General features: G+C 43.3%; 1 protein-coding gene across 1 annotated transcript; it reads right to left on the reverse strand.

The window, feature by feature from the left end:
• Positions 1–3,893: 3,893 nt before the first annotated feature.
• Positions 3,894–18,253, reverse strand: LOC145416472 (uncharacterized). Its single transcript, XM_080285427.1, has 8 exons — positions 18,173–18,253; positions 17,789–17,921; positions 14,144–14,357; positions 12,989–13,117; positions 12,671–12,770; positions 11,983–12,118; positions 11,325–11,538; positions 3,894–3,933 (listed from the first exon to the last, which is right to left on the reverse strand). Exons 1-8 carry the CDS (start codon positions 18,221–18,223, stop codon positions 3,894–3,896), a joined length of 1,017 nt encoding a protein of 338 aa, XP_080141553.1. The 5' UTR covers positions 18,224–18,253.
• Positions 18,254–26,725: the final 8,472 nt, after the last annotated feature.

Consider the following 26,725-nt stretch of genomic DNA (forward strand, 5'->3'; position numbering starts at 1 on the left):
TTTCTCACCAGTCTCTTCTTCTTCTGTCTCTGTTATTTGCATCTTTCCTTTTTCTTCTCTCTTTTCCATTTCTTTCCCCATTTCTTCTCTTCTTGGTGCTCCTCTCTCTGCTGTCTCTCTTCTTTTTGCCTCTGTCTCCCCTGTCTGTCCCACCTCAATCTCTGCCCTCTCTCTCCTCTCAGTCTCTCTTATCTCTAGCCTTGTCTCGTCCATCCACTCATCGGATTTCTTCAACCCCTCCTTCTCCAATCGTTCGTTTGTTATTGTGCTTTTCTCCGTTGCAAAGTAGACTGGTTGAGTACTGTGCCTTCCATATGCAACACTAATGCAACACCAGGCAACGCTGCACATCAACACGGACACCGCAGTCTTCACCATCTTTACGTCAGTTATTTTCACCTGATTAAAGGATGTATTTCGAGTGGCTTTGGAGATCCGTAACACCTCTTCCATAGCGATTTGTTTTGCACATTCCACCTCAGCGCCCTCTTGTGTGTACCTGATGCCAACTACGTCGATATTAAGACTATATAAAAAGGGTATCTAGCAAGATTTTGGGGAAGCTTCAAAAGATTATACAGCTAATTTTGAGAGAGAGAGAGAGAGAGAGAGAGAGAGAGAGAGAGAGAGAGAGAGAGAGAGAGAGAGAGAGAGAGAGAGAGAGAGGGGGGGGAGGGAGAGGGCTATATCACCATCAGTCCAATTCTCAACCTTTACCGAGCTATCATTACTAAGAATCTTATTTACGCAAATGGTCTCCCTCATACAAAAAAAAAAAAAAAACATTTGGTTGGGAGTTTCCTAGAAGGCTGAGAGTTTTAATATCCCTAGAAGAACCAGTGTAGGCCTGATACAAGTTAAAATAGGCCTATCCTTGTCATATTCTGGATGGTTGAGTTCTTACCTGCCCTCCTACCTATAATTAGTGAAGGTACAGGTGTTCTTCCCTTGTCCCTGTTCCTTCCCTTCTCTCACCCTCTCATTTCTCCTCTTCCCTTCATTTTGCCTTCATTATGTTTCCTTCTTCAGCCATTTTCTCTACTTTACTTTCCCTCCTTCCTTCATTTTCTTCCTTACTCTATGTTCCCTTCTTCCTTCACATTTCCTCCTTCCATCACTTTCCCTCCTTCCCCTACGTTCCCTCCTTCCTCATTTTCTCTCTTTCTTTCCTGTTTCCTTCTTCCTTCATTTTATCTTCTTTGGGTTTTCTCCTTTCCTCATTTTCACTCCTTCCCATTTTCCCTTTCCTAGTTAGATTGGAGGTTTGGTTTGACTAGTAACCAAGGAGACTCAGTCCTACCTCATACCTAAGTCTTGAATTTCACACAGCCACGTTATAGTAATGAATTAGTAAGATTGGTCCAGTTCCATTGGGTGTAAAAACGACTAGTAACTAAGGAGACTCATTCCTATTTCCTAATTTCATGCAACTACGACTCAGTGTTGTTGTGGAATTGCCCTGGTCCTTCAGCACACACACACACACACACACACACACACACACACACACACACACACACACACACACACACACACACACACACACACACACACACACACACACACACACACACACACACACACACACACACACAGTTCCCGTCATTTCGCCTCTCACTCGATAAGGCATCCACACCCAATATTAGCACAAGAACACAGCGCTAGTCACGAAGAAGTGCCATGGGAAGGATGTAGAGCCGTAATATTGCCCCATCCTACCACTGAGCTACGAAAAATAAGCTGCAAAGGGACGAAAATCTGGGCCAAGTTAAGATGGAAGTACTATGGTAATTTTTCCAATCCCACTACAGTACACACACCCACACACACACACACACACACACACACACACACACACACACACACACACACACACACACACACACACACACACACACACACACACACACACACACACACACACGCAGTTCCTTCTGGTCCCGTCTCACTCACAGAACAAGCAAGACTGACCACAGGAGGAGGGAACACAGGATTTCTCCCATTCTGTGTGTATTGGGTGTAACAGGCCTCTACACCCATCCATACACCACGTCCGTATACAGTTACACAGACCATACAGACCACACAGACCTCTACCACACATTCTACTTACACTATGTACGTATGTGTGTGTGTGTGTATGTGTATGTCACTGGTTGAAGGGAAGAAGAGAGTGGAGAAGGAGGAGAAGGTGGAAGTAGAAGAGGCGGAAGAGGAAGACAGTCCTAACAAGATCACGCCTTCTTCTCTCCTCCCTCCTCCTCCTCCTCCTTCCCTTTCTCCTCCCCCTCCCCTCCCCTCTCCCCCTCCTCCCTAATCAAATTACTTTGTACCTGAAGACTTACACAGCTTCTTGCCGACGTGTCACTGAGGGGGGGGGGTAGAGTTGAAGGTTAGGGTAAAAAAAATGTCTTGTTGTTGTTATTATTATTATTATTATTATTATTATCATTATTATTATTATTGTTGTTGTTGTCATCGTCGTCATCATTACCAGCAGCAGCAGCATTATTTTGGTCATTATTGTATTATTATTATTATTATTATTATTATTATTACTGTTCTTATTGTTGCTGTTCCTACTACAACAACAGTCACTATTGTTTTATTAATTTATTCTTGCTAAAATGCACACACACACACACACACACACACACACACACACACACAGTGGTATCGTTCTCGCTTGCCATCTCGTAGACGGGAGTTCGCTCCTCGCTCAGGTTGCGAAAAGTTTCACTGACGAAGTGGGCGGTTACTGTCCCCCTTGAGCAAGGGGATGGGTGTGTGCGTGTGTGAAGGTCACAGCCTTGCCCTTAGATCGGACTATATGAGCTCTCAGCTCCCTTCCGGGAGGGAAAAGCTGACGATCACGACCATCAAGTGATCGTGACCGTCACAGTGAATTAAACACACACACACACACACACACACACACACACACACACACACACACACACACACACACACTTCTCTCTCTCTCTCTCTCTCTCTCATACACACACACACCGATGAAAACACCCGTTCTCACATCGCCAGCGCGGGTGTAAAAATACGCCATCGAACTGAAAGGATTACGAAACACTGCAGAAAGAGGAAGAGGCGAGAAAATCGACTTAGGCTCGTTTCTCTCGCCCAGTGCGTCATCACTGGGCGGTATTTGGTTGGATTGGCGGGATTATTGGGCTATTTTTGTTACAGGAAAGTGCTGTGTGTGTGTGTGTGTGTGTGTGTGTGTGTGTGTGAAAGAGAGAGAGAGAGAGAGAGAGAAGCCCCATTTCTTTCTTAAGTCTTCCTGAACAGGCTTTGCGTCTCTTCCACTTTTTCTCCTTTTTCTCGAAGCCTCCACACTTCGCGACACATCCTCTTTCTATAGTGTTTTTACCTTAACTTGGCCCAAAATCTCGTCCTTTTGCAGCTTTTTTCACGTTGTTCAGTGGCAGAATAAGACAGTACTACAGCTTTACATCCTTCCCATAACACATCTTCGTGACTAGCATCATATTCAAGTGTTAATCTATTGTTAAGTTTCAGCTCAGCATTCAAGATGGAGAGGTGGTGATTATAGACCAAGTTAGAGTAAAAGGGAAGATGGTCCGTATGTTGTGCTACCCTAGATACTCACCTGGTGGTATCTTATGTGTTCTGGGAAGGCTCAGTCTGCTGGTGTGGGTGTGGCTATAGCAGTGGATGTAGGAAATGAATAACAGTGTAGGGTCAATTTTTACAACGTTGATCTGTCTCCACAACACACGAGAAATTGCCAAGCAGAGTTTAAGGGGGGCGTAATATGTGGATCACTCTGTATATATATATATTTTTTTATCGATATCAAGACATCATGAAGTCTTGAACCTCTTCTATCCAATTATGAAATTCTATGTTCATTCTTGCTATCTCCAGACGATTTTATTCAGCTTAGGAGAGACTTTTCTAACTAGAGGGGTTAGGTATAGCCTTCACTTACCTTCACTTGTCACTGTCCATCCTAAATTGAACATATTCATCTTGTAGTTACATTAATAACAACCCCAGGCTCATTCCATCAGCCCTGTTTCCTCCTTTCTCCTTTTTTTTGTCACTTATTTCTTTTCCTTCCTCTGTGTTTTTTCTTTATGCTGTATTCCACTCTCCTCCATTTTACTTTCTGTGGTAGATGCAGTTGGTAAGTGTGGTAGGTGTGGTGGTAGGTATTATTGTAGATTAGTACTGTTGTTATTCTGGTTCCAGCCTCATCTGAACATGAACCCAGTGGACTGTAGACTTAAGTTACCCATATTTTGCAGCCCACTATCCTCCTTTTGACAAAAGGATAGGGAGTCAAGGGATGTACAGCCAGGCTGCAGAACTGCCCAGCTATGTCAGTGCCACCACATGAAGGTACCCCTCACCAGGAACAGTTAGCAGGTGTGTGGATCAAGTTGTAATATTTTGGATCACATTGCTTGCTTATAACAAAGACTGCCTTATAGTGATGGTATGGAACAAGTAAATCAAGTTTAATAATTATGTTGCTTAAGTAAGGTAATAATGCTAGTAAGCTGAAACTGGCTGGGTTTTATTAATATGTACAGTACAGTCACTTATAAGATGTGGACAGGTAAGCATGTTGCTTTAAGTGACACATGCATTTCATTCATAAATAAGAGGTCCCCATCCACCCATCATCATTCCAAAGTTGTCCTCTCAGCTTTTAATTGCTAAGAATTTAAAAATATATATTTCTGATTTCAAATAAAGTTTACAACTGGTAAAAGGAACTGTGAATGATGAAAGAGTGTTGAGTCATCATTAACTCAATACAGTAATGAAGCAATTACAGAATAAGTGAACCAACTTTAAAAAAGGACTAATTTGCGGAGAATATACCAAATGCAAAGTCAGCACTTGCCAGTATGAGAGTTCATGGTAAGTTTTCCATGCCCTTGGTCACACATAACCCTGGGGCTTCACACAGCTTACCTCTCATTTTGTTCGGCTTGGCTTTGCAGCATTCAAGGATGCACAAGTAACACAAGGTTTGCAAGACTGTTCATTTAAAATTATTCCATCAAGCATGACAGTGATTTATATCTTATTCCTGCTGCCATCAGGCGTCATCATCGACATCATCATCCCATCTTTTTGTCACACCCATACGTGGGGTGAGGTAGGGTGCAGAAACCAAGGAAAAGGAAATAACATGTGGAAAAACATATAAACAGCAACTCCAGCGATATGGGCCACACATTCATTCACCATTCAAGTTTCCCAGAATCCTGGCTCCCCATTATGGGCACATTTTCTACATGTAGCTTCTTATTTATGTATAGTCAGTCCAGCCTTTCATGGTAAGAATTTGAAACGCCTCCATTAAATCTGTTCACTGTGAAAACTATCCATTGAGCTACTGTAAATTAGATTGTCAGGTGGTAGAGAACAAAAGAACAAAAAGATCTCCTCGGGCTATAGAGTTAATATTGAAATAAAGTGAACAGGAAAACAATTATGTTGCCTACAGTGGACCTTCCTTAGTCCCGGCTTCGTTTCAGTTACTGGTAGGTGTATCTAGGGACAACTGAACAGCCTGTATTGCAAAACCACCTCAAAAGACATTTTAAACAAATATACTTTAATGGCTGATGATATTTTGGGGCACTGCAAAAGGGTTTTATGCAGTCACATAATTAAAACTAAGGGCTGCAGAGACCATTTGAGGGAGCAAATATTATTCTTTCAATATGCCATTCACAGAAAAGCTCAAAGATGGAAGGACCACTGTACTACAAATGCTTTACACTGAAGGACACAAGTAAGACAGGAGTTCTCTAGACTATTCATTTAATTCCATCACTAAGACGATATCTTATTTTAGTACATACTTGCTGCTTCCAACTGATTATATTTAGTTCAGAGGAGACTTTTCAGATGAAGGTTAAAGATAGCCTTCCTGCACCCCATCATTACAGAGGCACTCTCTCAACTCCTTCAATCCTGTGATGTGTTTTTATTTAGGTATTCAAATATTCAGATTAATTTATTTAGCATACAAGAGATTTTTCAAGCCGCAGGGATTAGATATAGCCTTTGTTAACCCAGTCACAACTGGAGTCTGTCTTCAGTTGGGTATAATCGTCTGATGACAAGAATGTAATAAAATTAATGTCTATCTATCTCTGTCGATTGCCAGACGCCTTAATCCCATACGGGGTGGCCACAAACAAATCGCCTACAGTCAGTCCATGATATTAGTATGGAATGAGTTGTAAAATATCATAACTTTGGAACATACAAATCTATCTATCTATCTATTGCCAGACTCCTCAATCCCGTTCGGGGTGACCACAAACAAATTGCCTCCACGTCGCCCTGTCCCCCGCCATTTCACTGCCCCGCTCCTAACTCACACCCCCCTCTCTCATATACCTCTCCACCCCATCCCTCCATCTCATCCTCGGCCTCCCCCTCCCTCTCCCCCCCTCCACCTCACTCACATACACACTCTTCATCAGTCTTTCACCCTAATGCTCCTTTATATCCTCATTTGTCAGCCTGTCTCTTCATGTGACTCCACAGGCTCCTCTTAAATAACTCATTTCCACTGCTCTCACTCTTGACTTGTGTCCTTCCAACAACATCCAAGCTTCACTTCCATACGTTAGAGTTGGTATGACAATACTGTCATCTAGTAACTTTTTCACTTCCATGCTCACTTCCCTGTTTTTTATCACTGCTTTCAAGGAACCAGCAACCTTTCTTCCCTGTTGTACCCTTTCAAGCACTTCACCCTCCAAACCTCTATCCTACTCATCACACTACCCAAGTACTTAAACGTACTTACATTTTCAAATTCCTCACCATCCAACCTCGTTGTACATTCACTGACTTCACCTCTCTCAAAGACCATCACTTTACTCTTCCCTACATTCATCTTTAGATTCCATTTCTTACACACTCTCTCAAACTCATCCACCAAGCCTTGCAGCTCCCATTCGTCTTCATTCAACAACACAGTATCATCTGCAAACAACAGTACAGGGAGTTTCCAAACACTATCCTCTCTCACCAGGGCCACTCCAACATCCACTACCCTACCTTGTACCTCTTTTATTACCCCATCCATGTACAGATTGAACAACCATGGAGACATGACACATCCCTGTTTCAACCCAACCTTCAAAGATATAAATTCACTCAGTTCACCATCTACACGCACTGCAGCCTAGCACCATCATACATACTCATCACAGCATTCAACAACTTCCCATCTACTCCATATATGCTTAATACTTTCCACAGTCCTTATCTATCCACCCTGTCATATGCTTTCTCCAAATCCATGAAGGCCACATACAAGTTCTTTCCCTTCTCTAGAAACTTTTCCACTCAAGATCTACAAGTGAATATCTGATCTACACAACCTCTTCCCTTCCTAAAACCTCCCTGTTCTTCTCCAACTAATTCCTATGTTATTTCCCTAACTCTGTCATTAAGTATCCTATCATATACTTTTCCTATTACACTAAGAAGAAATATGCCCCTATGATTACCACACACTTCTTTTTTCCATTTTCCTTTGTACAAGGGAATAATTATCCCTGACTTCCAATCTTCTGGGACTCTACCTTCCTCCCAGGCCAATCTGTACACTCCATCAATTCCTGGGGCTTTCCCTATTTTAACTTTCTTCATTGCTTCCACAACTTCTAGCCTAGTGATTTCTTCCTCTCCTCTCATGTCCCTCCTTCTCCCAGCCATTCCCCAGCCATTTATACTCACATTCCTTTCATTCTATATGTTCAACAATTCCTTAAAGTGTTCTCTCCATCTGCTCACTTTTCTCCCTTCTCCACTAGTAATCTACCATTTTTATCTTTCACTCCCCAACACTCTTTACCTCTTTCCAGAGCATTTTCTTACATTCCCTCCACTGTACACTCAAATTCCTCCCAAATTCCTCAACCACTCTCTTCTTACTCTCTCTTACTAATCTTTTCATCTCTCTTTTCCTCTCTACATATAATTCTCTCTTCCATCTCTCAAATTCTTCCATGCCCCTGTTTCTTATTCACTCATTATATGCTTTCTTCTTTTATGCCACAACCTGTCTCACCTCTTCATTCCACCATGCTGTTCCTTGCACCCCCTTTCATCTTCTCTTCACTCCACACACCATCTCACATGCTGCACAAATTTCTTCTCTGAATATCTTGCACACACCTTCCACGTCCCCCACCTGCTCCAATTCATGTTTACCCAATCGTTCCTCCACTTCTCTCCTGTATTCTGCCTCTTTCTCATGCTCTTGTAACCTTTCCACTCTACTTGCATATACTACCTCCTCCCATCCTTCCCTTCTTTTTCTCCATTTCACCTGGACACTGATTTTGACCATCATCAAGTGGTGGTTGGAAAATCCACTCCCCCAACCTCTATACGCTCTTGCATCCACTATGCACTTTTGCATCCTTTCATCCACACATACATAATCAATCATTGCCTTCCTTTCATTCAGTTCACCACCCACCCTTCTCAACACTCGCCATGTATACCTATGGATCATTTTGTGCCTGGAGAGGGTATTGGCTATCACCAACCTCCTCCCAGCACAAATGTCCACTAAAGCACTGCCATTCTCATCTCTCAGCAGGCACACCCCATGCAACAACTACTTCATCCACCTTCACATTCCCTACTTTACCATTCATATCGCCAATCAAAAACACTCTCTCATTCCTTTCAAAATTTTCCACACACACACTTCCACATTTGTCCAGAACTCTTCTCTCACTCTACCTGCACGATCTTGCATTGGCACATACGTGCACACAATCACCCACATTTGTAGTCCAACTTTCAATCTTACCCACACAATCCTTGAGTCAACCGATCCATACTCTCTTATATTCTCCTTCCATCTGTTACTCACCGCAATACACATTCCTTCTTTTGCCCTCTCATTCTCACCTACTCCCACACATATACCCCATCCATACTCCCATTCTCTCACACTCTCACCTCACCATTTAGTTTCAGTTAATCTACATACATCCACTTTCACACCCTCAAGCACCTGGACAATCTCTCTCTCTTTCACCTCATCATTTGCACTCCTTACATTCCAAGTCACCATCTGTATCATGTCCTTTGTCTGGTCCTTAGTTGTCATCTTTTGGTCAGTCCTGGTCCGAAGCTTCTTGTTCATATTTTTAGTTAGTTGTTTTCCGGGGAGGGTCACTAACCCTCTGCCAACCCACTTGTTGTCACATAAGGAACATGTGTTGTTGGTTATAAGGTTACCACCCAGAGCTGTAAATGCTTTCCTGGTTTACAGGAAATCATTTGGCTTGCCACTCAAACAAGAGGTACCCTAAAAAGAGTACCATTACACTAATTGGGTGGGATGTCAGTGCCCCACCTACCACATCAGCAAAATCATATGGTAACAGCAAAAATAAACTAATATGGAAGTCACCCAAAATCAAAGAGTTAAACATGAGATCACGAAGGGGAAACACACCCACAATTTTTTATATTATTACTGACACACATGAGGGCAAATGAAAGATGTTCAAACTTTCTGCCTCCCTACTAACTGTTTTATGTACAGTGGAATGCAGCCTAGCCATTTCTTATCTTCTCATACACACTAAAAAAGATTATTGCAAAAAATGAACTTCCCTACACCATGATTCTCAGTTTTATTAATACAATTGTAGGCTTTTCTCAGTGGACTGTTACAATGATCGTAATTAAGTCTATCAATACAATCCTCAGACCTCAAGAGGTTTCCCGGTGATGAGAAAATACAGTGGATGAATCATCACCTCAGGTTTAAGGGTTAATCTGCCTTACTATATATGGTGTGTAAGAAAAATTAAAAACTAGTGTTGTTAACCAGCTGTCAATCAAGTACACTAAATAAAATACAGTACAATTAACCAGCTGTCAATCAAGTACATTAATTAAAATATAGTACAGTATGCATATAAACTACAGTAACAACTACAGTTTACAAAACATAACATCATGCAAAAATCTCAATGCACATCATTTTTGGGGGGAGTTAAGTTGCCTTAGTATTTATGGTATGTAAGAAAGATTAAAAACTAAAGTGTTGTCAACCAACTATCAATTAAGTACAAGAATTATAGTATAGGACAGTATGCATATAAGCTACAGTAAAATATAGTTTACAAAAATATTATATCATGGGAAATCTTTCTGCATGTCAATTTCATATTAGGTTCTTAAGTACAGCAATGTACTCATTTGTTCATTCATCTAATCCGGTGTTGCCCCATGAGGGGCATATGAGCCCAGGGCCAGGCAGGTTGGCCCTGACATTTAAGATGAGAGTGACCTGCCTCACTCATCCCTGAATGGCTTTATGTGAGCAATAAACCCCAACCACCCCTTGGATATAAACCTGCAACTGCTCAATCCAATTGGAGCACCATATTTACCCACTACACCACCAGGCACCATAATTTGGTTATGTGGTTATCACCCAGCATAGTAAACAGTTTCCTGGTGTACAGGAAACCATTTGGCTTGTTACTTAGTGTAGTCACCCGTAGACAGAAGGAAGAAGAAAGAATGAAGAAAAGAAAGACAGAGAGGGAAGGAAGGAAAGAATTAAGGATAGGGCAGGTACCCGAAAGCAGTACTACATCGAGTGAGTGGATCATGCAACCAACTATTTAATCAAATATAGGACAGATATTTTTAACTGGAGGGGTTACAGGAGGTTTTTAAAACTGAGGGGGCTAAATACAGCCTCCATTTATCCCTAGACTACTAAACATATCACCTAAACTAAAGAAAATCAACTGTATATACAGCAGGAGGAATATAAAGTATCTTATGACTGTTTTCACTTTAACTTTGTCTCAAATTGCCATCCCACCATCTTGAATCCTGAGTTGTAACAACAGATTAACACCAGAATAAGGTGTTAGTCAGAAAGAAGTGCTATGGAAAAGATGTTGAGCAGAGGCATTGTCTTTTTCCTGATACTGATCCATGTGTAATAAGCTGCAAAAAGAAAAAAAATCTTAGCCATGGTAAGGTACACAAACTACTGTGCAGAAACTAATTGACCATGTTTCTGAATGTGCTATTTCTGCTGCAGGTGCACCTATGCCTCCTTCGGTGGACTATTCCGGTCGCTCCCTTCAAAGTCAATCACCACATTCCTACGAGGTAGGTTACAATGACTGAAAGTAGAGAAAGACATCTTTTTAACTTCTGTACATATCATAATCATCATCATCATCATCATCATCATCATCATCATCATCATCATCACTGTTATTACCATCATCAAGCCAGTAAACACACACCTGTACTCAATCCCAGCCAAGTCCAGCATCTTCTTGGAGGCAATGGTGCATGAGAGGTCTTTGTACTTGTCACTGTCATAAATGACATTGCTAATGCCTGCCTGAATGATGACCTTGGCACAATTATTGCAAGGGAAGAGTGTAACGTAGATGGTGCAGCCTGATACATCTGCACAGTTCTTGTTCATGATGGCATTCACCTCAGCATGGCATACTGAGATTAGGGCACAGAAATTAGTGAACAAAGTATGTGTGGATACAAACAAGACAGTTTTTGCATAATGATCTGGGAAGAGAACTGATTGGATTAATTTTGTTAGCAATGCGCATAATAATGGGTGAACACTTTATGGCACAGAAAACAATGGATGAAGTTGCCGCATACAGATTATGGCACAGGAATACCTAGCAGAAATAGATATGGACATCCACAAGATTGTGGCTGCACTCTGACTGGGAAACATAACTGAATGGATAAAGTATACATGGAGATGGACAAAGAGAATGGTTCCACACTTACTGTGGCAGAGAAATGAATGGATAACGTATGTACGGAGATGAAGAAGGCAATCACTGAACACTAATAAAGCACAGAAACAGATGGATGATGTATATGTAAATATACATACCGGTAACAAAGACTTACTATGCTACTTACCATACATGTACTCATTCCCCAGTCTGTTGTCGCTGGTCTTGACCCATGGTGACTGGTCATCACTACAACCTCGTGGCATTCTATTGTACCCAATACCCATAACCTTGTTCTCTCGGTTCACTATGCAAGCGCCCACCTGGTCAGATGGAGGGAATGATGAAGTAGTTAACCATTTCAGTCCAGTGCTGTGTTCATAATTTTGCATTCTTGATACTACCAGATGATTTTCACTGACTTACAAGACTTTTGAACTGAGGAGTTTGATACAGCCTTCACTAATCATTACAGGAGGCCTTTCCGAATTAGAATAAAATCGTCTGGCAACAGTACAACTAAACCAAAAACATGTCATCCAACTCAGGGAGTTAAGAAGCAGCCTACTGCCTGAAAATATGTGAATTTGATCCAAAACTGGGACAGGGAAGAGTCTGAAGATATGAATTTCAATAAAACAAACTTTACTAATCTCCCACATAAAAAACACCCCCAATAATGCCATCACACTAGCTCTGAATAAGACTGCCTTAAAATGTATTCAATATGGATGGTGGGTATTAGAAATGAAGTTGTGACACTTGAAGGTGTACGGCACATGGGAGGACTTTCTAGCCTTAGGAATAAGCCAGTAAATCTGTGCCCTGCATCATACTCACACATATATAAGTACTATTGAGAAATAAAAAGTTACCTGGATGACTGGGTTTTTACTCATGTGGGCAGAGAGTGCAGCCACTGCCATGAAATACTCCCCCCATGCCAGATAATCCTCACGCTTTTTGTTCACATCCCTGAAGAGAAAATATTCAATGTGACATAAGACCAACCACAAAATAAAATGTTTTGCATAGCGAATGGAATGTGAGAGACTGATTAAGAAAGTCAAGTTATGTGAATGATAAGGAATGTGAGATGGGGAGATGGAAACCAAGGATGACATGGAAGGATACAGTAGAAACATACATGAATGAGAGTGGTGCAATAACACCAGTAATAACTCTCATCTTACCTGCAGATATTTTGTTGTGGCTCACTGTTGTCTGTACAATTCTGAGTACTGTTGTTCATGGAAAGTTCAACAGATTCACTGCATCCTGTGAAATCCAACTCTATTTTCTTGTTCACTGGTATGTATTGCCTGTGAAAAAGAGCAACAGCACATTATAAAATCTGTTACAACAAAGAAACCTTAATCAGCATAAGAAGAATCTGTCACAGAGAAGAGTTTAATAGTTTACAATGTCTGTCAATCTATCTATATCTGGATGCATTAATTCCACTGGGGCTAACCACAAACAAATTGCCTCTGTATCATCATGTCCTCTACCATCAAGCTACCTTTGCTTAGCCTCACACCACCCTTATTCATCAAACAGCATCCTCAGGGAAATGGGTCACACATTTACACATCATTCAAACTTTCACATATCTTGCCCTCACCTCACAAGAAAATAAACTGCCACTCATAAATTTTTTCTTCCTTTTAGGTACACTTCACTGACACTTGTGAGACAGTCTTTCTGTCAGCTTCCAATTTAAAAGAAGACTGCAACCTTCCACACATCTGTCTTCAAGAATATTTCATCAATCAGTTTTAATAACCTTGACATTTTGTTAGCCTCTCCAGTTTCTGTAATTTGTTTTCTTACAGTTATTTACCCTATCAATCCATCTTCTTCTCGGCTTACTTACTATACCTTCTTCCATCTTCAAAACCACCCACATATCTGGTAATCTGTTTCACCATCCAAATTATAACCATTCTCTCATTCTGACCATACCATTTAAGCACACATTCTTCAATTCTTTGATCAACAGGTGTCCTCACTTTACATCTTTCACAGACCTAATTCTTATCCTCCCCAGTTTCTGCAAAGCATAAACTGTACTCATATTCTTAACGATCTCATTTCCACTGAACTCTTTCTTGATTTTCAGACTCATGCTATACCCAAGTTTCACATCCATATATTAATGTGGGCACTAATACACGTCTTTCAGTCCTCTAAGTTAGTCCATTTTGTATTAGCGCCTTCATAGCATTCAGATGTTCACAAGCCTGGAAGTGCCTGGATGAAGTGGATGGTCCAGCAGTCCACCAGGTTCACATCCAAATGAGTCGAGAGCAACAACAACAACAGTAATTACAACCCATGATCCTTACCTGTATTTCACTCCTGCCATGTCCAAGAGCCTCTTACTAACCATGGTGCTCTCTTTCTGTGCATGTTTGTGTGAGTAGAATACCACTTCACTAATGCCTGCCTCGATAATCAACTTGGCACATTCATGGCAAGGGAAGAAGGCCACATATATGCTGCATCCCACCAAGTCTGAGCTATTTTTGTTGATAATTGCATTCATCTCAGCATGACACACTGCCAGAAAACCAAAAAATTAAATAACAGAAAAAATTAGGCTTATAAAAATTATGAAAAGGAAACACACTGAATCAATCAATCAATCAATCATTTCCTGTGGCACCCCACGGGATGCATAGGGCCTCGATGAACTCTCTCCACCAATATTTGTCACTTGCCATCTCCTTTAGGTCCCACCAACACTCCTCTCCTGCTTCTCTTTTCATTGTCCTCAACCAGGTTTCCCTCGGCCTACCTCTGCCTCTTCTTCCTCTAGCAGTCCACTCTGGCACATCCTGTATTAAACTGTCTTCTTTCTATGTATGTGCCCCAACCATTTTCAGCGAGACAGTCTCACATATTCCTCAACTGGTTTCACTTTCGTAACGTCTCTTACTCTTTTATTTGTAACTCTGTCTTGCCACTTTACCCCAGGAATCCTTCTCAGTATTTTATTCTCAAATCCTAATATTTTCTGATCTGTTGCAATTGTACTGTACCATGACTCATGCCCATAAATTAAAATTGGTCTAACCATGGACTTGTATATTTTTACTTCAGTTGTACCAAAAGCATATTATTATTCCAAATAGATTTCAACATTCCAACAGCTCACCAAGCCTGTCTAATCCTGTCTTCAATTTCATTGTATTATGATCCATTAGATGATACAATCATTCCCAGATATTTAAAATTGTCTACATTCGTCACCACATTATTCCCAATTACACAATCGATTTGGTTCTCCATGTTCATATTGATAATTTCTGTCTTTCCACAATTTATTACCAATCCCACTTTTTCTCCTTCCTCCACCAGACAATAAAGCACCCTCTGCATCTCATAAATACTTCCGCAAATCAGTACAATATCATCAACATAGTCCAAATCCATCAGCCTCTTATTTTCTTTCCAGTTAATTCCTGCACCTGTTCTCCTTACAACCTTTCTCATTACATAATCCATAACCAAAACAAACAGCAATGGCAAAAGACCTCCTCCTTGAATCACTCCTGACCTAACTTCAAATGGATCACTCAAAGAACCACCCACCATTGCCTTACAAAAAGTACCTTCATGCAGGCTTCTAATAATATTTACAAACTTTTCTGGTATACCACAGAATCTCATAATTTTCTACATAGCTCCACCTGAAACACTATCAAACGCCTTTTCAAAATCCACAAAACACATACTAAGTGGCATTTCATCTCATTAGCTTGTTGCATCAGATGCCTTATAATAAAAATCTGATAATTACAACCTCGACCCTTTCTAAATCCCGCTTGTTCTTCTCTTAAAATTATATCAATTACTGGCTCTGTTCTGTACAACAAGACTTTGGAAAAGACTTTTGCAACTACAGGTGTCAAAGTCATCCCCCTCCAATTTCCACACACACTTAAATCTTCCTTTTTTGGTATTTTCATAATCACTCCATTTTTCCACTCTTCTGGAATTCCACCATTATCCCATGCCACATTAAAATGTTTCAAAAGTGCATTCATCAACTCATCATTTTCCACCTTAAGCATTTCAGGATATATTCTATCCTCTCCTGGGGCCTTAAAATTCTTTTCTTTCCTTTATAGATTTTGCTACCTCTTTCAAGGTCATATCCCCTGTTTCTGTCTGCAAATCTCTCTTGGCTGGCAAAATGTCCTCTTCAGCTGGGATTGGTCTACAGTATTTAGAACAGATTCAAAATGCTTTTTCCACCTTCCTTTTATATCCAATTCTTTAGTCAACAAGTTACCATTTCTATCACATACAGGTATAGTATTTCCTTCCTTCTCTTTTCAGTCCAAGTTAACTCTTTTATGGCCTGATACGCTGCTCTTGTGCTCTGACCATCATTTTTACTTAATTTCTGTCTCTGTTGCCTTTTCATCATATAGCCTCCTTTTATCACGTCTAATGAGTCTTTTTACTTCAGAATGTAAACTCCAGTACTTTGCTCAAAGTACTTCAACTACCTGGTCATCAACATGTTGTTCTTCACTTCTGAACTTCGCCTCTTTCCTTTTCTGAATTCCATTCCATGTTTCATCTGACACCCACTTTTTCCTCCTCGCATTTCCCGTTTTCTTAATAGTAACCTTAGCACTCTCATGCAAAACCTCTTTTACATCTCTCCACATTTGATTAATATCATTGTCTTCAGATTCCATCAACATCTGCAGGACTAGAAACCTGTTCCTACATTCCCACTGAAACTTTTCCTTCATGTTCTCATCATTTCTCAGCTCACCAAAATCATATTTATTACCTCCTGTACAATTACCACTAACATTTCTCTTAAGTTTTATTTTAATCTTTGCCACAACAAGTTAATGATCACTACCTATCTGCCCCCCTCCTTACACAAACATCTTGCAAATAACTCCTATGCCTTCTGCTACTTGCAATGTAGCCAATCTGGTTACAATATTTACCACATGGTGAAATCCAAGTAGTTTTATGTATTTTCCTATGTTCAAAGATAGTTCCACCAATCATAAGGTCATTTGCCAAACAAAAACTTCCAAATTGCACTCCATTTTCATTTCTTACACCAACACCCTCCTTACCCATACATTCTTCAGAGCCATCCCTACTACTACCAACAATCGCATTAAAATCACCAATGCAAACTAACACATCATGTCTTGCCACTCTATTCACTACATCCTGCAGCTTCTCATAAAGTCATCCTTCATTTCATCAGCAGCCTCATTTGTCAGAGCATACCCTACCACATTGAATAAAACTATAAAATCAAAATAAGAACATTAATTAAAAAAACAAATAAAACTTCAAGCAAAACAATAAATGAGAAGCATATTAAATAACTCTTCAAAAATTAAAATGAGACCAGTCCTCATTTACAGTCTCAGTCTGTAGGAAGCATACAGATAAAGTACTACTTTATGTAAAACAACTTTCAGTGAAGCACGTTTTTTACACAAGATTTTGGGGTCATAAGCACAAAAAAATAATAATAATAAAAACATTTAAGGCTTCAATATAACTTTACAGAGAACCAAGAGCAACTTTATGTGAAACAACTTTGATGAAGACTATCATTAAGCATTCTTCCCAGACTGTGGTGAAAAATAACACGCACACACAGACTATAAAAGAAAAATACTGATTAGCTAAAACAAAATAAAAAAATCATGCTGCCAAAGAATATATATCCAGTGTAAAATGAAAACTCAATCCTCTTGCTCAATATATGCTTACAAAGATGGCCCATTTGAGGATGTCATTTTTAACTTATTCTTTCTACTAGAGTTGGTTTGTTTTCATGTGAGAGAACTAGACCACTTATGCAGCTTGAATACCTAATCATGGCTGTGTGAAGTGTCCTTCCTTGTCGGAATAAAGTGGTATGGTGGGAGAAGAATTACAATAAATACTGAAATAAATCATCTGAGTAAAGAGATTAATATCACTCACATACATACCTATATCTTCATTGTCTAAAAAGTCAGCTGATTCTTTAGTCCATGGCAAGACATCATCGCTACAGCCCCTCAGCATCTCACTGTAACCTATACCCACAATTTTCTTCTCACTGCTTACAATGCATGCTCCAACCTGAAAGAATCACACGAAGTAATATAACAAAAAACATTAAAGATAAGTTTTTAAAAAGATATCGGTACTCATTTCTTATTTGATAATAATCTTATGGGGAATGAAATGTATTTATCAACAGCTAACAATGACACTACCTGAATAAAGACAGAGACTTATTTGAGAACAAGAATTCTTTGCAACCTGAACATAATCTCTTAGGGAATCAAAATCATTTATCTGACACAGCCTTAATGAAACCACAGGCTTACCTGAGAACAGAGGTCCTTGCTGCGCATGGCACTCAGGAAGGCAAATGACATTAAGTACTCATCCCAAGAAATGTAATCACTCCTCTTCATCCCTGCAGCTCTGAAAGAAAATGTACGATAAGTCTTTGTTATGAGTTGCTTTTTTTTTCTTTTTACAGTCTTTTTTGCCATTAACCCTTTAAACTTGAGTACTGATAGGTCTTTTATATGTTTCATATCAAGGCCATCATGACTTGAGCAACCTTTCATTCTTAACCTATACTTCTCTGCACTTCATTCACATATCTACCTCTTATTTCTATTACTGCACTGAGTTCCTTACAAGTACTGTTTATTTTTACAGACAATCCTCGCCTAATATCTTAGAAGTGGAAGCGCACCATGCTACTTAAAATGAAGCTGCTTTAAGTGAGACATAATTGGGCTCCTATATCTTCTGTCTATATCCAGCTGCCTTAATCCTGCAAGGGGTGGACACAAACAAATTGCCTCCACATTGCCCTGTCCCCTGTCATTTTGCTGCCCTACCCCCTACCTTAGAAACTTCACTCTCTTATCTCTCTCTCTACTCCATCCCTCCATCTCATCCTCGGTCTCCCCTTCCGTCTCTCATATACACCCTCCTAGTTAGTCTCCTATATCTAGCTGGAGGCAAATGCAATTGATTGTTGCTTTTTTTTATTATGTACACGGGTTGTTAACTGGAGGTATCAAAGAAGGATACCATTAAAAATAAACATGGTTCCTACCCAAGGTATAAGCTTTGTAGGCCATTAGTAACACCACAGCTGCTGCCGCTGGTCTTGTCTGCCTGTACTTTGTCTGGCTGGTCAGGACTCGATCTTAATGATGCTGGCTCCATCCTGAAAAATACATTTAAATTATAGTACTGGAAATAATAAACTTAGTATGCCCTGGGGTTAAGTATTTTGATTAAATGAAATGGTAAGACAAAGCAACATTTTAAAAATAGCCTGTGTTTTTTTAATAATTTTATAAGCTGTCAGCACTGCCTGATAAGGATGGTAATTGACCAAAAGGCTGTAGTGGCTTTGAAGATAAACTTTAATAATATATTGTGAAATGCCCACCACAACGAGACACCACACGGATTTCGCGACACCAACCCCAGGGGGAGACCACAGAGAAGCTTAGAGGGCACGCGCAATGCCCAGGCAGTATGGGCCTATGTTCCCTACTACCTTGCGCCCCTTTTCCCCACAACAGAAGAACTACACAGTGCTGGTGCACTACTTTCCAGCTGAACCAGCCCTCACCAGGTTCGGGGTGGGGCTGATATCTCAGTCCCAGACAGCACCTGAGTGACTGCCACTAGCCGCACTAGGCAAGAGACGGCCACTAGCTGCTCAACAGCTGCATCTCCCCCTCTGCAGAAACCAGTTACGGCCACTAACCGCACTATGGGAAAGACGGCAACCACCCGCCCTCCTTCTGCAGCTGCTTCCGGGAGTTGGACCTCGATCATGGCCACAAGCTGCAGCAGCAAGCAGATAACACCCACTAGCCGCATCTTGTCTGCCATCTCCTCCCCTCACAGGACCTCGGTGACAGCCACCAGCCACACTCAGCCCACAATCCACTCAGGGAACGAGGCCCCGGCGACGGCCACTGGCTGCATCAGAGGACAGGTGATGGCCACTAGCCTCACCTCATCCAATAGGACTCTGGTGACAGCCACTAGCCACATCTCGACCTGTCCTGTCAGGAAGTTGGGCCCCAGTGATGGTCATTAGCCACACAGGCAGGAAAGGGACGGCCACTAAGCTGCCCTACCGCTGCTGCCCTTGGGACCTCGGCGATGGCCACTAGCCATGCCAGGGAGAGCACAGACATCACTCGTATCTCACCCCCTGCGACTTCCCCTCCGGAGGACGTCCCTTACTTGGTCCACCCCTCCTGTGGCCAAGCGGGACATCCCTCCTGTTCTTCCCACAGAGGCAGCCCCCAGGAGAAGCTACACCTGGAGGAGGTCTGGCAAGGCCCCATCATGACCCCGGGGTTCAAGCAGTGCAGCCGGCGCCCAGGAGAGACCACCCGCTGTCGGACGCCGCAGATCACCCCTGATGGCGACCCGACCCGAGGGAGACAGCAGTCCTCGGACTCCCCGAGGCGCCCCCAGGACCCCGGGGCATGACCTTCCCAGCCCCTCTGGACGACGACCTCCTCCCCAGAGTGGGCGTAGACAAGCACACCTACTCTCCCTGTTTGGTCCCAGCCCTGAAGACTGAACTTCCCGAAGAGGCCCCACTTAAGAAGGGCCCCTCTCCACACCGCCCAGCAGCCCACTCCAGATGATGCGGCCCCTAGGAGTAGTCCTTTGCCCTCTAAGGGAAGGCACACCTGACGGGACCCCTCCCACACCTGGCTGACACCTATAGGCAGCCCGAGACTCCAGCAGCCCCGTCAGAGTCCTCCGGTCCAGACAGTACTTCTGAACCTGTATAGTGTATTGTGACCAAATTGTATTCACATCATGTTCAGTGGTGTACGAATATAAGATAATACACGTATAAGGTTGGTTGACCAGAGTATTTGTTATGCAGGGTGTTTTTAGGTCGACCTCTCGTCCTAAGAGCACCAGCGACTGAGCGGGGTCCTCTTTCCGGACCGGAAGTAAAGCACCCACAAAGGAACAGGACATAAAAACCAGGCAGTATACCTTAACACATCTATTGCCTTAATTTCTACACTGTTACAATATAACACAGAGTGGTATTGGATATACAGTAGACAGGGACACAGAGTTAGCCTTTAACACCATGGTTCACAGTTACACTTGAGACACAGTATTATACATGTACACTTATGTTATTAGTTATAATATTGCTATACCCTTGTTTCGTCTCTAGGCAGAATATATATTTAGTTCGATGCACTGGGAATGAACAAGGCCAAGAGTCAGTGGGGTGAATACTACTATAACTAGACAGGGTGCAGATCGCGACACTTGATGTAGTCACTTAGTCGCGACGGCACTTATACACAGACTTTTGATTCTCCCGCACACCCTAGTCTCCATTCACAGTTACTATAAGTTCTCTTATTTAGGACTCAGGCTATTTTCTATTCTGCCGGGTATCGGGCTCTTATAGATCAATGGTAACTTTCACTGGTATTAAACTGGCCCTCACTTTGTCACTGTTCACTGTTATTTTCCCCCTGGGTTGTTCTCGGTACAAGGGGCGTCATTATTTACCTGTGTGTCCTGGGTATGAATCACTCTGGAGTACGGGCGTGCGGGGAAGGCCCTAGGGGGAGCCTTCCTCTAGAGGGCAATACACTGCCCGTAGGGGAGTCACTGCCCGGGTCCTGGTTGTTGGTGGAGTACAGGGAGGCCCTCCTGTCTGGGGGCCTCGACCTGAGAGGAGGCCCTCGTACTGGAGCCTTATTGGTGGGGTGCAGGGAGGCCCTCCAGTCTGGGGGCCTCGACCTGAGAGGTGGCCCTCGGGACTGGGGCCAAACAGCTGTAGGAGGCAGGCCTGTCGCCTCTGGCTCCGTGGGGAAAGTGAGCCTGGGTTGCCCTCGCCTGGAAGCTGCTGGTCGGGCCTGGGGGTCCTAGGACTGCGGTTGCCTGTAGGGGAAGGCGCCGACAGGGGTGAGCTGCGGCACCGTCTCCGTCGGGTGTCCGGCAGGAACAGGGATCTCCCAGGGGTAGGAGGTAGGGCCTGGATCGGGCCTTGCCACCACTCTGGCGACAACTCCGGGGCAACACTCCCGGATGGTGACAAAGGGCGTCCCACGCAGCCGAGAGGGAAGGGGTCGGCCGTGCAAGGGATTTCCTGTGTCGGGAGTGCTCTCAGAGCCACGAATGAAGGGCATACAGTGGCCACTCCTTCCCCGTCACGTACAGTGGCCATGAAATCGGTTCTGTGACTCCTAGGGCACACAGTTGAAGGGCGTACAGTGGCCGCTCCTTCCCCCGCACATATAGTGGCTGTGCTGGCGGTGCTGCTCCCAAAGGAGGAAAAGGCAGGAGAAAGGTACACGGAGTCCACGTCCTCTCCGGTACGTACTGAGGCCGTAGCCTTGGGTCTGCTTACCCTGGTACGTACTGCGGCCGTAGCCGTAAGCTTACCCGCCCTATGAGAAGCAACCGAAGGGCATACAGTGGCTGCTCCTTCCCCGTCACGTACATTGGCCGTCGATGCGGTGTTGCTCCCGTAAGAGGGAAAAGCAGGAGAAGGGTGCACAGAGGCCGCGCCCTCTCCGGTACATACTGAGGCCGTAGCCGAGGGCCTGTCTACCCTGGTACGTACTTTGGCCGTAGCCGGTAGCTTATCTACCTTTAGAGAAGCAACTGAAGGGCGTACAGTCGCCGCTCCTTGCCTGTCACGTACAGTGGCCGTCGATGCGGTGTTGCTCTCATAGGAGAGAAAAGCAGGAGAGGGGTGCACAGAGGCCACGCCCTCTCCAGTACACACTGAGACCGTAGCCGAGGGTCAGCTTACCCTGGTGTGTACTTCGGCCGTAGCCGTAAACCTGCCTGCCCTTTGGGAAGCAACTGAAGGACGTACAGTGGCCGCTCCTTCCCCGTCACGTACAGTGGCCGTCAACGCGGTGTTGCTCCCGTAGGAAAGAACAGCAGGAGAGGGGTGCACAGAGGCAGCGCCCTCCCCGGTACACACTAAGGCCGTAGCCGAGGGTCCCCTTACCCTGGTGTGTACTTCTGGCCGTAGCCTTGGGCCTCCTCCCCTTGGGCCTCCTGCCCTTGGAGTGGTAACTGAAGGGCGTACAGTGGCCGCTCCTTCCCCGTCGCGTACAGTGGCCGTCGACGCGGTGTTACCTGGGACTGAATCTTGTTCAGTCCCACCCCGATTCTGGTGACGGCTGTACCGCTTGCAAGGTCATTGCCTCTTTCCGCTCACTTGGTGTCGGGGTAGTTGCGGGGAAAAAGGACTCAGGACAGTAGTGTCCCGGTGACCCTCTTCCACTGGGTCACTAGCCCCATCATTGTGTCCTCCTGGGGTGGTGGTGTGGTTGCGGCTCGGTGGTGGGGTGGGCGGTGGTGGGGTGGGTGGTCCGGCAGCGGGTATTTTAGTATTTATGCCTAGTTCCTCTCGTAGTGTATTCTAGTTCCGGTCTTGAAAGAGAACCTTGGCTCAGTAGCTAGTGTTCTTAGGACGAGAAGTCGACCTAAAAACACCTAGCATAACATATTGGTTTTGTTGTTGCACTTGCCTGTTGCTCCTCTACTGCTGAGGGTGATGAATCTTTTATGATAGCTTATTAGTTGAATGAAAAACATTTTCTGTTCTTAATGCTTAATGATACTTGCGTTTGATGTGTGTAGAGAGTAAATGAGGAACACAAACCCAGTGGCTCACAGTATAGACAAAGTATATCCAAGGACATCTCTTCCCAGCCCTTTGCCCCCTGACAGTAGATAAGAAAAACACTTAACCCACGTGTGCATGATACGATTTGTTATATTAGGAACAAGTTTATTTTCACAAATCTATCCAAATATGACCTAAAACTAGCATTTATGTATAAACTTTAGTTGTATCTTCCTTCATTATGAAATTCTGAAGTGCCCACTTAAATGGGTTCCATGCAGTAGTGCTATCAGGAACTTATTCTGAAGTGCCCACTTAAACTGGCTCCATGCAATACCGATATCAGGAACTTATGAAGACAAAGTACAATACCATGGCACAAAATTTTATTTTGATTAATGGTATTGTTTTCAATACAGTAATGAGACTTAATAATGCAAATTTCATAACTCATCAAACCATAAACAAACAAAAACTAAATAACTATTTCCATATAACCAGGAAGGTAATGAGAAATTCCAGAGATACATCATAATGTTGATTCAAAACTGAACACAGAACATTTCTAGCCCTCACTATCCTAACACAAATTCAAAATTTATATGGTATATGACAAGTATTTGCAAGAGCACTCTTAGAACATTGTGCTAACAACTTCTGACCCGAGAAATACATGCCTATTTCTCTGTATGATTGATTATGCGTGTGTGGATGAAAGGATGCGAAGATGTGTAAAGGATGCAAGAGTGTATAGAGGTTGGGGGAGTGGACTTTCTGACCACTACTTGGTGGTGGCCAGAATTAGAATACAAGTAAGATGGAGGAATAGAAGAGGGGAAAGACGAGAGGAAGGAGTAGTTGCAAGGAGAGTGGAAAGGTTACAAGAGGATGAGAAAAAGGCAGGGTATAAGAGAGAAGTTTTTTTCGTTTTCGTTTTTAAAGGCTCCAACATGCTTGCATGTGTCGGCCTTGGTCACCTAATGGCGGCTCTCCATGCTGCACGATCCATTGCAGCCTCCCTGTTCAGTCCCTTAACCCTAAGGTCACACTTAATGACCTCGTCCCATGTCTTTCTCGGTCTACCCCTCATAACCCCACCCCCAATATTAACACTTCTCACCTTCCTCACCCAACTATCATCCCCCATCCTCTCCACATGTCCAAACCACCTCAATCTACCTCTCCTCATTACAACACCAATACACTCCAGTCCCATCCTACCTCTCAACTCTTCCATTGTAAACCCAGCCCCTCCAGGCCTTGGACGCAGGGACGCACTGCACATCCACCTAATCATTGTCATTTCTGTACGTCTGAGCCGGCGAATGTCTTCCTCCTTCACTGCCCAGGTCTCACTGCCATACAGCATTACACTCCTAACACACGCTGCATACAAAGACCCCTTAGCACGTAGGAGAGCCCCCTCAATGTCAGGAGAGGCAAGAGCTCCCTGAACTTCTTCCAACCACTTCTCACCCTAGCCACAGAGCTAGCTCCAGCCCCACCTCCAGCACACAACATGTCTCCTAAATAACAAAACTCTTCCACACACTCAAGAGATTCACCAGCAAGTTCAATTCTTTCACGTCTGACGATCTCCACCTGCTCACCCCGGCACGCCGTACACATAAAATCAGCATTATCTCGCAGTCTACCTCTGATACCACTACATCTCTTATGCACCCATTTATCACACACATCGCACAAGATGGAATTACTTCCCACGCCCTTGTGGCAAACTGCACATGGCCACTCTCCCTCGTCTTTGACAGTACCGCCACCAACCCTAGATATCATCACTTTTGTTTTATCTGCATTTACCCTTAAACCCTTTTGCCCCATACCATCTCTCCACTTCCTAAACCTTTCCTCCGCCTCCCTTTCATTCTCTGCAATCAACACCAAATCATCAGCATACAACAACTCCCACGGGAGTCCGTTTCTAAAGTCACGTGAAAGGGCTTCAAGTACCATGATAAACAACATGGGACTCAAGACTGACCCCTGATGCACACCAACATTCACGGAAAACTCATCACTCAAATCTCCATTCACTCTCACCTGGGTGTGAGCACCCACATACAGTACATGGCCATAACCACCCTAACCAGCCACTCCTCCAAGCCAAGCTTTCTCATTGCCCACTTCACCACCTCTCTAGGGACTCTGTCAAAGGCCTTTTCCAAATCAACAAAAACAAAATAAAGATCCCTTCTCCTACCAATATATTTTTCCTGAAGCTGTCGAACAATGAATATGGCATCAGTGGTCCCCCTACCTGGCATAAACCCAAACTGCATCTCATCAATATTCACTCTTTCTCTAATCATACCTTCTAAAACTCTCTCCATTACCTTCATTATCTGATCTAAAAGCTTTATACCTCTATAATTCCCTCTTTCCAGGGCATCACCCTTCCCTTTATACACATTTACAATTACACTCTTCAGCCAATCATCTGGGACAACACACTCATAAATAATCCTATTTATCAGGTCAGTGACTAAACTCACCCCTATATCGCCTGAGGCCTTCAACATTTCGGCAGTCAACCCAGACACACCTGCTGCCTTCCCCACCCTCATCCTGCCTATTGCCTCACTCACAGTAGCAGTATCAATCAAAGGCCAAGGGCCAGACACTGGATCTGCTGGCTCCAAACCTTCCCTGTCCCAGTCAAACTCCTCATTCAACAACCGGTTATAATGCTCTCTCCATGCATCTTTAATATCCTCACTGTTCACCACTACCCTTCCTTCATCATTCTTCACACACTGCTCACCTATGATATCCCGATTATCCCTCTTCACCTGACCTGCCACCCTAAATATATTTTTCCTTTCCCCATGATTTAGGTTATCAAGTAATTGTCTCTGTGACTCAGACTGCCCTGTATACCTCTCTCCTAGCCCTACGCTTGGCAGCCAAATATTCCTCTTTGCTACCACCCTTCTTCCATTCCCGGAAAAGCCTTCTTTTCTCCTTAATTGCAGCTTCTACACCCTCATCCCACCATGAAGTTACTTTATGTCTTGGTGGTCCTCTTGTCCAGCCGCATGTTACATCAGTAACTCTCAAGAAATTGTTCTTGAGGGCTCTGTACTGTTCATTAACGCCTCTGTCTACAGCTCCCTGTTCAGCCACCACTCTCCTCAACTCGCTATAGAAGGCATCCCTTACTACTTGGTTTTTCAGCTTCCATATTTTCCTCCTAGGTACATAAGTCCTCTTTTTCATCATTTGTTCTTTAAGCACC

This window comes from Coenobita brevimanus, chromosome 106, assembly GCF_032717465.1.
Source record: "Coenobita brevimanus isolate Jiangsu-jjx chromosome 106, ASM3271746v2, whole genome shotgun sequence".
Classification (NCBI taxonomy): domain Eukaryota; kingdom Metazoa; phylum Arthropoda; class Malacostraca; order Decapoda; family Coenobitidae; genus Coenobita; species Coenobita brevimanus.

Excerpts from the sequence above, each read along its gene's own strand:
- LOC145416472 (XM_080285427.1), bottom strand. The coding sequence starts at position 18,223 with ATGTCATTTGCCTTCCTGAGTGCCATGCGCAGCAAGGACCTCTGTTCT. Across the intron at positions 17,922-18,172 it reads GCAAGGACCTCTGTTCTCAG|GTTGGAGCATGCATTGTAAG; the intron begins GTAAGCCTGTGG and ends TGATTCTTTCAG. Across the intron at positions 11,539-11,982 it reads GGGGAATGAGTACATGTATG|TATGCCATGCTGAGGTGAAT; the intron begins GTAAGTAGCATA and ends CCCTAATCTCAG.